General features: G+C 35.4%; 1 protein-coding gene across 11 annotated transcripts in view; it reads right to left on the bottom strand.

The window, feature by feature from the left end:
• Positions 1 to 15,139, bottom strand: part of STAU2 (staufen double-stranded RNA binding protein 2) — a 322,366-nt gene that overhangs the window by 171,026 nt on the left and 136,201 nt on the right. For all 11 annotated transcript variants that reach the window (XM_080800581.1, XM_080800579.1, XM_080800583.1 and 8 more), the window contains 2 exons: positions 12,627 to 12,764; positions 4,321 to 4,452 (listed from right to left, as the gene is read on the bottom strand). In XM_080800581.1, coding sequence (XP_080656707.1) covers positions 4,321 to 4,452; positions 12,627 to 12,764 — 270 coding nt within the window. The remainder of the gene's footprint in view (positions 1 to 4,320; positions 4,453 to 12,626; positions 12,765 to 15,139) is intronic.

Raw genomic sequence — 15,139 nt, 5'->3', positions numbered from 1 at the left:
ACAATCCTAAAGAAAACTTTCCAGTTGTCTCTTTCTTTTCTTGGTAAAGACTGATTCTAAAATTTCTATGGAAATGCAAAGGCTCCAGACTAGCCAAAATAATTTAAAAAATAAAAAAACAGAACAAAGACAAGAGTTCTTTATCTGATTTCAAACCCACACATAATTGTAATAGCTTCAGGATAGACATATGGATTAAAGGAACAGAATCTAGAAACGGACCCACAAATATGTGGTCAACTGATTTTCAACAATTGCTAAGAGAATTCAATGGAAAAGCATTAATATTTGAAACAAATGATGCTAGAACAACTGGATCACCTACGTGGAAAAGGAGGGAAGGAGAGGACAGGAAGGGAGGGAAGGAAAAGGCAGGGGAGTTCTTTATCTGATAAAGAATTTGTGTCCAAAATATATAAAGAACTCTTATACAACTACTCAATAAGAAAGCAAACTATCCAATTTTTAAAAAGACAGAACTTTGAATAGCCATTTCAGGGAAGAGATATGAATGGTAAATAAACATATGATAAAATACTCAACATTATCAGTTATTAGGGATATACAAATTAAATTCCAGTGAGATAACATTACACACCTATAAGTACAATTAAAACTATCAAAACCAACAATACCAAGAGCTGAATGTGAAGTAACTGCAGCTCTCAAACACTCCTGGTGGGAATACAAATTGGTACAGCCTCTCTGGAAAACCTCTTCATAGCTTCTTAACAAAGTTACACATGCGCTAATTATACAAATATGTACATAAAGAATATAGTAGAGAAATATATACATATAAAGACTTATACATGAATGTTTACAGCCACATAGTTTATAATAGCCGCCAAGTAGAAAGAGCCCAAATGTTGGTGCAGACTAAAACAATAACAGACAATAGAAAAGAACAAACTAAGGATAAATGCAACAGCACGGAAGAATCTTAGCATTATGAAGCCAGACACAAAAGGCTTCCTAATGTATGAGCCAAATTATATGATGTTCTGGAAAGGCAAAATTATAGAAACAGAAATCAAGTGAGTGCTTGCCAGGAGCTAAGGAGAGGGGAAGAGATTTTTTTTTTTAATATTTTTATTTATTTATTTATTTGACAGACAGAGATCACAGGTAGGCAGAGAGGCAGGCGGAGAGAGAGAGGAGGAAGAAGGCTCCCTGCTAAGCAGAGAGCCCGACGCGGGGCTCCATCCCAGGACCCTGGGATCATGACCTGAGCCGAAGGCAGAGGCTTTAACCCACTGAGCCACCCAGGTGCCCCGAGGGGAAGAGATTAACTACAAACAGGAACTTTTCTGGGGTAACAGAAGTATTATACATCTTAATTGTGGTGGCAGTTAATGAATGTGTACACATATAACAACACACTTATGTCAAAATTCACTGAACTGCATCTCAATAAATCTGAAATTTTTTATAAAGTGGGGATATATTAGTATATACACATAGAATATCTCTGTAAAGATATTTATTTCTATTTATCAAATCCTTATATAATATTCACTGTATTTCAGACAATATTCTAAATGCTGTACAATTAACTCATTGTGGGAGATGCTATTCAAAAGAGAGACTAAGAGACCAAGGATCTCAGAGTGAAATAAGATTAACTTTTTCCTCAGTGTTCACCCACTCATGCGATTTGAATTCTTTCAGCCATATATATAATTGTTTATTAAGAAAAAAAACTTTTTTTTTAAGATTTTGTTTATTTATTTGAGAGAGAATGAGTGAGAGAGAGCATGAGAGAGGAGAAGGTCAGAGGGAGAAGCAGACTCCCCAAGGAGCTGGGAGCCCGATGCGGGACTCAATCCTGGAAGTCCGGGATCATGACCTGAGCTGAAGGCAGTCGCTCAAACAACTGAGCCACCCAGGCGCCCGAAAAAAAACTTTTTAAAAATACGCTTTTGCAGGTTTTTAAGCTGCTTTTGCCACGTTCATCACAGATTTTACTGACAGATCAGTGTATTCAGTCCTTGTCCTGATCTCTCTGTAGCATATGACTGCTACCTACTTCTTTTTTTTTTAATGTTCTGTTAGTCACCATACAGTACTTCAGCTGGAGGAATCATGCTGCCTACTTCTTAAAGCCACTCTCTCTTCCTGTTCACAGGTTTTCTTTCCTCTTCCTTCCCATCTCCCCCATGCACATTATCGGCTACTGAAAGCTTATCACACAACTTCAGAAATACCTCAGCTATCTATCCCCTTGCTTCTCTCCCACCACTGCCTGAGTTCAGACCCTCGGCATCTTTTACCTGAACAGCTCTGCTAGCCTCCTAGCTGGACTCTCAGCCTCCAGTCTCATCCTGCTCAAATACACACCCTGTGTTACTCACATGGCTGTCTTTTGAAGAACGCAAAACACATCATGTCACTTCCGTGTTCAAATCTTAAATTAGTAACTCCTCAAGCTCTTTAACTCACATAAAAACAGTGGCCTCAGCTATTCCTGACTTTCCAGATTCATCTCCATATTCTCTAGGTTCTGGGATACTATAATTTTTGTTACATGATTAAAGCTACTCACTGTTAACACTTAAGGGTTAATTTTTTGAGCATAGGGACCAAGTTTCAGTAATCTTATTATCTTCATCTACAAGTGTTTGGCATTGAGTGAGTGCAATGGTAAATTTTATGTGTCATTGTCTGGACCATGGTGACTAGGTAACTGATCAAGCATTACTCTGGGTGTTCTGTGAGGGTGGTTTTGGAAGAGACTGACATTGAAATCACTGAACTCTGAGTAAAGCAGATTCCTCTCTGTAATGTGGGTGAGCCTAATCAGTTGAAGACCTACCTAGAAGAAAAGCTTGACCTCCCCTGAAGCAAGAGGGAACTCAGCAGAAAGCTTCTGGACTCAGACTTAACTCTTGTTCTCCAGGCCTCTCCCTCAGATTTTGGACTAGCCAATCCTCTGCAACTGCACAGGCCAATTCCCTAAAATAAGTCTCCGTGACTTATGTACAAATATGTATGTACACACACACACACACACACACACATCCTGTTGCACTGTTTCCCTGGAGAACCTTGAACAGTAATATAGTGCGTATACAAAAAATGTTTTCATATTAATAAAATTAGTGGTTTATTTTCACTTAACATACAAATACATGTCTACGAGGAGATTTATTTTGACATATATTTATAAATCACTCACCAGTTTTAAGTCAATATAAATGTGTTAAGTTAAAACAACATATACACAATATAAGAACTACAGAATCTTGAACACATGTTAGGTTTCATGTTACAAATACTTTTAAAAGAAGAAAAAGCATTGACTAGCCAGGTTATAAAAACAGAATTGAAATCTCTAGCGATATCACACACACAAATAAATCTTAATCACTCAAAATAATTGCCTAGATATTCACAGCTGTCTTAAAAAGAAAAGTATATCTAAATGTTTTCTAATAGATGATTTTGTTTTTACTCTAAATTTCAGAAATGTGTTCCTATAGAAACTGAAAACATCTCTAAAACAGAACCCTTATGTGAGAAACAGCATGGAAAAAAAAGCATATTGTTTTTGATAGAAATAATCATTAAGCCTGTTTTATGAATTTTCATTTAATAAAATGTTTAGTCAAAATAATTTCTACATGTGCACAGATAAAATGATAATACAAAATGTAATTAAGCTAGTTTCTGCTAAGTTATCTGCCAAGAGCAGAATCTGGGGTTCTCTGCTTCTCTTGCAAAAGAGGTAGGTGTTAATGATGTCATTAACTGCTGCAGAAGAAATAGGGGACCATGAACATAAGTCTTGGCAGAAAATAAACACCCTCTGAGTTTACCTTTAAATTTAAAGTAAATAGAAAAATTAGTTTATAGAGCGCCTGTCCAATATAGTTCCTGCCCTAAAGGGATAACTCAGGATCTTTATTTCCAGTGTTTTCAGCTGTATTCCAGAAATAAAGGCTCACAAACTCTGTTCTTTAAAAAGCACAAATTAAAACTGTGGCTATATGGCAAAAACCACGAGTCAATAAGCCAGAAAGTATTCAACTGGAATTATATAAAATTTATACAATAATATAATTTTTTAGCATTTTCCAACTGTAAGATTATAGTATTTTATCTTGGCCCCATAAACAGATGTTATTTTGTACCTTGAGAATCTATCTTTAAAGATACAGAGTACCACCTGGGGGCCGGGGCGGGGGGGGCGGGGACACTGACTTCTACTTTAACAGTAGTTAAGACATTACTTAGAGTCAAAAACACTGGAATAGGATTTGTTCCTCACTCTGATATTCTGACAGGATAGGCATATGTACATATAAATCTAGCTCTCACCTTGTCAAGTTGATCTTGAAGACTAGTGGATGCTTTATAACCAAGCTGTAACAGCATTGCTTCTGCAGCATTTTTTTTGGCTATCTTTTTGTTAGGTCCTGTTCCAGTAGCAACTTCACTGCCTACTTTGACCTGATAAGATTAAAGGAAGAAAATGAGGATAATTGCTTTGGTAAACAGGAACTTCTTAACACCACAAAACAATGTGTCATGCTCTTTAGCATTCAAAAATATAAAGTTTGGTCCATAATGAAAACAGCAACTAAGATACTAACCCATTTAAATAATGTTATAAATACAAGTGAAAATATACGTGGGGAAAAATACAACAATATGGTCCTCAAACTGACAATGGGGGTTTATCTCAGGGTGACAGAATCTTAAATGATTTTTACTTCCTTATATATTTCTATGTTATTTGATTTTTTAAACAATATTATTTATATAAGCAGAAAAATAAAATTCACATTGTAACAGAATTTATGTTGATTATGACTACATTTAGTATTATTTATTTAATGAACTAAAAAACTGAAATTCATGGTGCTGCCATTTAAAACAATGCTCACATTGCATCCCAAGTTTATAAAGCTTTATATAAATAGTTCCTGAGGAAAATTAATATACAAGTGTTAATACAATATTGTGGTTAAGAACAAAGTGGGGCGCCTGGGTGGCTCAGTGGGTTAAAGCCTCTGCCTTCGGCTCAGGTCATGATCCCAGGGTCCTGGGATCGAGACCCGCATCGGGCTCGCTGCTCGGCAGGGAGCCTGCTTCCCCCTCAGTCTCTGCCTGCCTCTCTGCCTACTTGTGATCTCTGTCTGACTTGTGATCTCTGTCTGTGAAATAAATAAATAAAATTAAAAAAAAAAAAGAACAAAGATTTCCAGGTCAGGTCTGGGTATGAAATTATTCTAGAGGCGCTTAGGTGGCTCAATTAGTTAAGCACTGGACTCCTAATTTCGGCTCAGGTCATGATCATGCAATTGAGCCCTGAAAGGGGCTCTAGCTCTACTCTGGACACGGCACCTCTCTGTCCCTCCCCAAACCTCCCTCTCTGTCTCTTAAAAAAAAAAAAAAAAGAAAGAAAAGAAAAGAAATGAAATTCAATTCTACTACTTCCTAACTGTATGAATTGATTCAAATTAGTCAACATCTTTAAGCTTCAGTTTTTTCATCAGTAAAAGAGGTACCCCCCCTATACTACCTCACAGTATTGCTCTGAAAATTAAACAAGAAAATGTATGTAAACTACAGTGTATAATATATCATAATTGCTCAATAACAGGAGGTTGTTTTTTTTTTTAAAGACTTTATTTATTTGACAGAGACAGAGTACAAGCAGGGGGAAGGAGAAGCAGGCTCCCACTGAGTAGAGAGAGCTCATGACTCTGGGATCATGACCTGAGCTGAAGGCAGACGCTTAACTGACTGAGCCATCCAGGTGCCCCTAACAGGAGTTTTTTATCATTAGAACTATTCCACAATTATCTCTGGGAAACAAATGACACACACATACACATATATGTCTATATATGTATTTAAAATACATCAGCCATCTCATATCCACACATATATTTCCAAATTGGGTAGTGTTTTTAATGCTGCACCTGCCAACAGCTAATGCAAAAAAAAAAAAAAAAAGAAAGAAAGAAAGAAAGAAAAGAAAAGAAAAGAAAAAGAAAAAAAAAAGTAAATCAGAAAGTTAAAAGGAAAAAAATTTAAAAAAAATTTTTTTTAAGATTTTATTTATTTGAGAGAGAGAGAGCGAATGAGAGAAAGAGAAAGAGAGAGTGCACACAAGCAAGGGGAGAAGCAGAGAGAAGCAGACTTCCTGCTGAGCAGGGGCTCAATCCCAGGACCCTGGGATCACGATCTGAGCCAAAGGCAGATGCTTAATTGACTGAGCTACCCACGTGCTCCCAAATAAATACATTAAGAAAATTTTTAAAAAGAAAGCAAAAAGTACAGCATTATAAGGACAAATAAGAAATACACAACCACAGTGAGATTTGTTTTTATGAATTGGGTCTCAATAAACGATCAAAGCAGCAAACAATAAGATAATCAGGACTTTATAAATTAAACAAAGTAGTCTGAATAATCTACAGGCAAAGAAGAACCCCAGTAAAAATTAGAAAATATTTTAAGTAAGTAATAATAGAAATACCAAATAACAAAATTTGAAGTTTGCAGCTAAAGGAGGGTCAAGAAGAAAATATATAGTCATAAAAGCTTAGGGAATGGCAGGAATATAATGAGCTAAACATCCAGCTCAAGAAGTTATTAGAGAAAAATGAATCCAAAGAAAATAGAAGAATAAAGACAAGGGCAGAAATTAAGGAAACAGAAAACAAAATACAATAAAAAATTTCAAAAAGCCAAAAGTTGGTTTCCTGAAAAGACTAATAAAATGATCAATCAAATATTAAGACTGATCAAGGAAAAGTAAGAGAAGACACAAATAGGAATGAAAATGGGAGATTAATATACGTTGTGTAGCATCAAAAAAAAAAAAAAATAAGGGATAGGGGCGCCTGCGTAGCTCAGTTGGTTAACTGTCTGCCTTTCTTCTGGGATCAAGTCCCACATGGCTCTCTGCTCAGTGGGGAGTCTGCTTCTCCCTCTCCTGACTCCCCTGCTTGTGCTCTCTCTCTCTCCCTGTCAAATAAATAAAATCTTTAAAAAATAACAAGGAATATTGAATATTCCAGCTAAAAATTTTTTAATATTTAAATAAAGTAGAAAAATTCCTCAATAATACAAATTACCAAAACTGGCATAGAATAAGCCCCAAACTGTATAGCTCTATAACCATTAAAAAAAAAAACAATAATTAAAAGCATTTCCACAAAGAAAACTCCAGAGAGCTCCTCCAGCAAGTTCTACCTAATATTTAAGGAAGAATAATGTTAATCTTACAAAAATTCATCTAAGAATAGAAAAAGAGATATCAGTCCCCAATAATATTCAGTGAGGTATCACTTTGATTCCAAAATCCAACAAGAACAGTATAAGAAAAAATTTTACAGACCAATTTCACTCATGAATATAACTGCTAAAGTTTAAACTATATAAGAGTAAACTGAACAAAGCAATATAGAAAAAGAAAAATCATGACGAAGTTAGGTTTATCACAGAAATTTAAGATTGGTCTAACATTTGAAAGTCAAACAAAATCTGTCAACAGAATCTGCTATATTAATAGGTTGAGAAGACAAAACATACGGTCATCATAATAAATGGAGCAAAAGCATTTGATAAAACTCAACATCCATTCATAATAAAAATTCTTAGTAAACTAGGGAAAAAAGGGAACTTCCTAAATATGATAAAGGGCATTTTGTAAAAAACCTATAGCAAACCTCAGCAAATGTTATACTTAACATCGAAATTCTGAAATTAGAAACAAGACAAGGGTGCCTTCTATTTATACTAGCATTTAACATTTTACTACAAATCCTAGACAGAACAGTAAGGCAAGAAAAAATATGGTATAGAATTAGAAGTATAAAAACAAACCGTAATTATCTGAAGATATGTTATTTACATAGGAAATCCAAGAATATCTACAGATAAATTATAAGAATTTATGAGTGTTAAGTTTTCTATGTAAATAGTAGGATACAAAAGCCAATTGCATTTTTATATCCCATCAACAATCAAGTAGGAAATTATAAAACTTATTAAATGCAAATCAAATACCTATGATGTTTAAGAACTTTATACAGAAAATAATAAGCACCAAGAAAAATTAAGATAAACCTAATAAATAGAGATATGCCATACTCATGCACGGAAAATCAGTATGATACCAATTCTCTTCAACGTGACCTATAAATTCAATTAATTTTCATCAAAATTCCACACATGTTTTTACAATATTTGACAAACTGATTCCAAAATTTACATGGAAATACAAAGTGCTAAGACCAACCAAGATCTTTTTGAGGAGGAATTTGGCAGCATTAAAATTAATTACTTCTGTTCCTCAAGAGAGCATCACTAAAATCGGGGGGAAAAAAGGAGAGTCACAACACAAGGAAAGATATTTGAAATGTCATGTAACTGAAAAGGACTCACATTCCAGAATATATAGTAAATGCCTCTATGTTATTTTTTTTTAAACCAGTACAAAAATAAGCAAGAGAGCTGAACAGGCAATCTATATATAAAAATTTGGATTATTTGACCAGATGTCACTGTGCTTTGTTTAGAAAAAAATTAGCTTCAATAGCTTCATGCCACTTTAATAAAATTTCACAATTACAATATACTGTGCACTAGCAATGAATTAGTATGTAGTACAACTAAATTTAGTTTTCAGATATAAAGCATGATACTTCTACCCACAGTTTTCTTTTCTGGCTTTTGGGTGAAAGCATAATTAGCTATTTCATTTGTCTCAGAACATACCAGTTCCCATCTGGTAACCAGACTTGTGTACTGTTTGCCATTTATTCTTACACAGTATTTAGGTTCCGTGTTACCATTTCTATCATTACTTTTAAGATTCAGTGAACAAAGTACTTCTAACACAGTGGTTAGAAAAAAAAAACAAAACCTTAAATATAAATAATGTGCAAATTATATGACAAAGAAATTATACTCTTTTAATAGAATTTTAGTAAAGATGAACTAAATGACCTAGTTCTTGTAGTATACGAAACACTGAAAATGTATTTATTACAGAATTTCTGTAACAACTATCACAAATGTCACAGTTCAAATCTGTGCCATGTCTTTGAAATATTTCATTGCTTTTTCTTCTAAAACTAGAAACCATCACATTATGACAACTCAGCCAGATTCTACAGACCTCACTCAGAAGCACTGATCAAGTGCGGTCCACAGTGGTTCCCTGGAGCGGAGTGAACACACGTGACCTGCCGTATCTGTGCTGGCCTGCCCTGCCCTGAACACAGCAGGCACTAGCTATAATGCGCTTGAGTCCCTGGCTAAAGCCAGGCCTCTGATACCTATTATTTTTCCCAGTGTTTGCTCTGCTTCCCCAGCTTCACCCGCCTCTGTGTTGTTGCTGGAAGCTTGCAAGCTAACAGATTAGGCTAGCTACGTCAGAAGCTTCCTCTACTGCTCTGAGGGTCAAAAGACTTGCCAAAGTAAATGGAAGCAAGATCACCGAGCAACAAAAAAATGTATCATCTGGTTTTTTCATGCTACATACCCCTCACTCACTCTCATTCAATTCTTTTGCTGCTTCATCTCTAAATCACATTTCTCCACCAAGGCCTTATACTCTTTGACTCCAGTCTCCTGCTCTTGGGGAATGCTGTTCCCACCTCGGCATTCACGTTGGATCTGAATCTGCCAGCTTCCCATCTGACCTATTCTGACACCTTCAGGACTGACTGTTAGAAAAGGTGCTTCCAGATTCATTTTTGCCATTCACTCACCCCTTGCTTCACACAAGTTTTTATGGTGGCATGGCTCAACAGTTTGCAGGTAGTTATCCCAGACTTATTTGTTACTACTGGAAAAGGCGAGTGTGCTGAAGGACTTTGATTCCCTAACAAACACAGTGGTCACTCAAAAAAAAAGAAAAATCACATCATTATAAAAGCAATTAAGTATATAAGTAAACTTTGTAAGTCATCTTTCTAGAAAACTCAAAAAATTTTTAACCATTACAAATATTTTTACACTAAAATGTTAATTTGTCTGCAAAGAAGTTCAATTATTTTGCTAAGCAGTAACTTTAAGACTGCCAGATTTTTACATTTAAACAAATCACTTAAACGAGTCAAGTCCTCAAAAAACTAAAAAAAAATTCTAAAATAGCATATACCAAAGACAATTCATTATCTTTCAGTGAGTCACAAATAAAACTGATGAAATTTGCTTTATATTTTAAAAACCTGAGATTTTAATCACAGGAAGGAAAAATTAACTCAATAGAATGTGCTATTGCCAATGTGTATATGTGATATACATTGAATTTAGTTGTCATTATTTTCTCTTCAAAAAATTAAGATATAAAATATAAAAAGCTTTCTAAAAAAAAAAGCTTTAATAAATATGCTCTGGAAATAAATATCCAAATAATCGTATCAGAGATTTTTCTTTGTCTAGTAATCAATACAAGTAACTGCATCTACTTTATAATATACAAACTTATCTTTATTTTTCATAGTGATAGATAAATATGAGCATATTATATTAGCTCTAGATATTTTTACTTCCACATTCAGTTATAACAAATGATAACATTGCTTAAGTAGTTTATACAAAAGCCTTTACTTTGATAAACTCGCTGCAATACTATAATGAATCCACTGGGGATTCCAGAAGGGGGAAAGCAATATGAATTCAGTGTGAAAACATTTAAAAGCATAGCCAAATGTTCCCATTTGACTAGAATGTTTATGAATACCCATAAAATGGAAGCTGGCCTAAGATATTCTAAATTCCTTTTTCAGAAGGGGTACTCAATATACTCTGCAGGAAAAAAAAAATTGTTTAATAAACTCAAAGCCAGTTTTTATTCTTAATATAGGTCTAAATTTTAGGTGATTTTTTTCCCCCTTTCCCCCTTTTTTCCTCTTTCGGAGTTCAAAAAATATATTCTAGAATTCTTCCTAGAATTCTAAACATGTAAAAGGAAAAATGGTAAAGTGTTTTATGAAGTGAAAATACTAGAATAAGACCGTTCTGGGTCTAATGACATCTAGATAGAATGTGTTTACTAGTCATAGAAGCAGTCCCCTCTTTTTGGATATCGAGGTTCCCAACCATGGTTTATCTGTGACTGCATTATTAAGTTTACATCTCCAACAAAGCCAAACAACTAGCTCTCAGTCAGGCAGAAAGGCAGCAAATATACACCAAAGGTTTCTTAAGGTTCTGCTATATACATATACTATACTGGGTACTGTGAGATAAAGAAATGTGGAGATTATAAATTGGGAAAGAAGGTAAAATTAAGAAATGCATGAAAAGGGGGTGCCTGGGTCGCTCAGTTGGTTAAGTGATGACACTTGGTTTCAGCTTAGGTCATGATCTTGGGTCATGAGATTAAGCCCTGTGTCAGGCTTCACACTCAGCACGGAGTCTGATTGGGATTCTTTCCCTCTTCCTCCTCCTCCCTCTCTGCCCCTCCCCTGGCTTGTGTGCATAGGCACTCTCTCTCTCTCTCTAATAAATAAATAAAATCTTAAAAAAAAAAGATATGTATGAAAAGTTAATAAATATAAGATACTACGTGTTACTACCAAAATGTCCACCACATGGTGAGCCCTTAATAGATATATGTGGGTTTTAACTGGATTACATTAAAGGTGAGATCCACGGGTCTGACTGGAAAAAATTTGACAAGCCAATTATAATAAAAAGTTTTGGAACAATAAGGAGAATTTAAATATGGACTGAGTATTAGATGATTCTAATGAATACGAATCATGCCTAATATAAGAACATAAAGGAAAACTTCCATATTTTTTAATGATATACACTAAGTAGGTAGGCTGAAATGGTATGTGGCTAGATATTCGCTCTGAAATACCTCAAGAAAAGACGGAAGGGAGGGAAGGAGGAAAGAAAAATTGACAGCTGAAGCAAGTGGGAGAGAAAAAGTCTTCATTGTTGTGTTTGGATATTAGGCATACTCCTCATATGCCACTGCTAGTGCATTATATTATTGTTTACAGTTTACTATTAAGTATAACCACCTTTGGATATGTTTGAAATTTACATAATAAGAATCTGAGGTTTCTTCAATATTGGGGCTTCAGTTGGCAAATGAAGATAAACAGGCAGAATTTTAAAAGGGGGGTATTTTAGGCATTGTACCTCAATCTGCAACCTCTAAATCTCTAGAGGCCTAAATCTCAGCAGTTCTGAGTCTCTCGGTCCTCACCAGAGTTAGGTAGGAAGTCAGCTTTCTTTTCTTAATTTTCTGGATAACCCAAAAGCTCATGCTCTTGGTCCTATTCCATCTACGACATCTATCTTCTAAATGATGTTTCTAATTCCATCTGTATCCTATTTCCCAGTCGTTAACAGCCTCTGGCTGGAAACTGTAACGTAAGTTAGAGATATGCATTCTACACTAGAAACTCTGTGGTCAATAACCTGTGTGAACTCACAGTCCCTTCAAAAACCCAGACTGTCTATTCTAACATGTCCTTGACACTTGAATGTTTCAACCAAGTTGGTAGGTGGGCCTAGAAGGAAGGAATGTTATTAGTTACTAGTTTGCCCTTCCCCCATGTCTCTATTACAACCTGGGTGTTTCCAATTTTTTTTTCAGTGTTTCAAAAATTTTTTTCTAATATAAATGTTAGAAATACCTGCATCACAAACTCCCGACGTCGGGGCATTCCTCTTTCTGAAAGCAGAACATAATCTGGCTCCTTTTCCTTTTTGGCCTGTTGAATTTGAGCCAGGCGGCTAATGGGGTTCATTCCTTGACCGTATTCTGGTCCAGCCTAAAAAATAATTTCAGAAAAAATCTCAAAACATGCTTTGTAAACTTGTTTTTGGATCCTTAAAGAAAGAGCGGTTCTCCCCTCACCCTCTGCAACCCAAAACCAAAACTAGAGAAGATAATGTAACTGGATAGTCATTTAAGAAGATTTATAAAGGTAAATCATAGAATGGATCTGAAACAAAGGCTTCTATGGGATTTAGGGCTCAAAGGTTTTATTGATAAGTTGGGTCAAGTCTGCTTTTCAAATCTCCAATATATTAGAGTTGCTTCACAACTTGTATTCATCAAAAAAACACCAAAAAAGGGGGCACCTGGGTAGCTCAGTTGGTTGAGCATCTGACTTTGGTTCTGGTCATAGTCTCCTGTTCCTGGGATTGAGCCCTGTATAGGGCTCCCTGCTCAGTAGGGAGTCTGCTTGTCTCTCTCCCTCTGCCTCTCCCAGTGCTCATGTTATCTCTCTCTCCCCCCCACTCAAATAAATGGATAAAATCTTAAACACACACGCACACACATACCAAAAAGAATGTAAGAAGACAAGCCATGAACTAGGAAAAGATACCTGAAATACATATAACTAAAAAAAGATATACCCAATATCTAAAATACATATCCTTTTAATTTTTTATTTAAACCAACTGAGCCACCCAGGTGCCCCAAAATATATTTTTTTAAACTCCTAGAAAGTATTAAGACAATGTAAAAGAAAAATAGGCAAAAGAGGTGAATAGATATTTAACAGAAGAAAAAAATATGAAAAAATAATCTCATTAAGACTCAGAAAATGCATATTAAAACCATAGTGAGACACAATTTCATACCCATCCACTTACCAAAAATTAAGAAGTCTGACAGCCCCAATTAGTGAGGATGCAGAGTAACAAAAACCTATACAATACTGGGGCACCTGGCTGGCTCAATCAAGCTAGCATGCAATTCTTGATCTTGGGGCCGTGAGTTCAAGCCCCACACTGGGTGTAGAGATTACTAAAAAATAAATAAAATTAAAAAAAAAAACTTATACAGTGATAGTAATATAAATTGAAAAATAATTTGGCAAAGACAAAAACCAGTAGCCTACTCACAGGCATGTTATATCCCTAGTAAACTGTTGCCCATATGCACTAGCACACACGTACAAGAATATCCAGAGCTACATTATTTGAAATAGCAAAAAAACCCTAGAAACAACCTGAACAATCATCAGTAAAAGAACAAATAAATTATGGCATATTTATATAGTAGAGTGGCATATAACAATGAAAATGAATTAGTGGTGGCTCAGGTCATGATCCCAGGGTCCTGGGATTGAGTCCTGCATCGGGCTCCTTGCTCAGCGGGGAGCCTGCTTCTCCCTCTGCCTGCCAATCTCCCTGCCGATCTCCCTGCTTGGGCTTCCTTTCTCTCTCTCTCTCTCAATAAATAATTAATATCTTTTAAAAAAAAGAAAAGAAAAGGGGTGCCTGGGTCGCTCAGTGGGTTAAAGCCTCTGCCTTCGGCTCAGATCATGATCCCAGAGTCCTGGAATCGAGCCCCACCATTGGGCTCTCTGCTCGGCAGGGAGCCTGCTTCCCTTCCTCTCACTCTCTGCCTGCCTCTCTGCCTACTTGTGATCTCTGTCTGTCAAATAAATAAATAAAATCTTAAAAAAAAAAAAAGAAAGAAAAGAAAATGAATTAAGGATAGCTACATGCCTCAAAATAATGATTTTTTTTAAAAAGCTTTAAGAAAAGCAAGCACAGAAGAATAAATACAGGATGATATAATTTACGTAAAGCCCACTAAAACCACAAAACACTGCTGAAATTAAATGAGAGCTCAATAAATGGACAGATATATATGGTCATGGATCAGAAGACTCATTATTCTTAAAATGTCATTTCTCTTCAGACTGATCAATTCATTGCAATCCCAATCAAAATCCCACTAGGCTTTTTCTTGTAATAATTCATAAGTTAATGCTAAGATTCATGTAGAAATGCAAAAGACAAATAAACAAATGACTGAAAAATAGAACAAAACTGGAGGACCCAGACTACCTGATTTCAAGATTTATTATAAAGCTATGGTAATCAAGACAGTATGTATAGTATTGGCATAAAGATAGACAAAGAGATTAATGAAACACAGCAACATTCAGAAACAGACCCATACAAATATGGTCAACTGATTTTTGACAAAGGTGCAAAAGCAATTCATTGGAGAAAGGGCTAGACTTCTCAACCACTGGTACTAGAACAATTGAATATTCATAGGCAAAAAAAGAAAAATCCCAAAACTTCATACCTCACACCATTACGAAAAATAACTCAAATGGTTTACAGACTTAAATGTAATATCTGTAACCATAAAACTTCCAGAAGAAAATACAGGTGA

The sequence above is a fragment of the Martes martes genome (genome assembly GCF_963455335.1).
Source record: "Martes martes genome assembly, chromosome: 4".
NCBI lineage: Eukaryota > Metazoa > Chordata > Mammalia > Carnivora > Mustelidae > Martes > Martes martes.
Note: the sequence above shows the minus strand (reverse complement) of the source record. Positions and strands in the feature narration are given on the sequence as shown.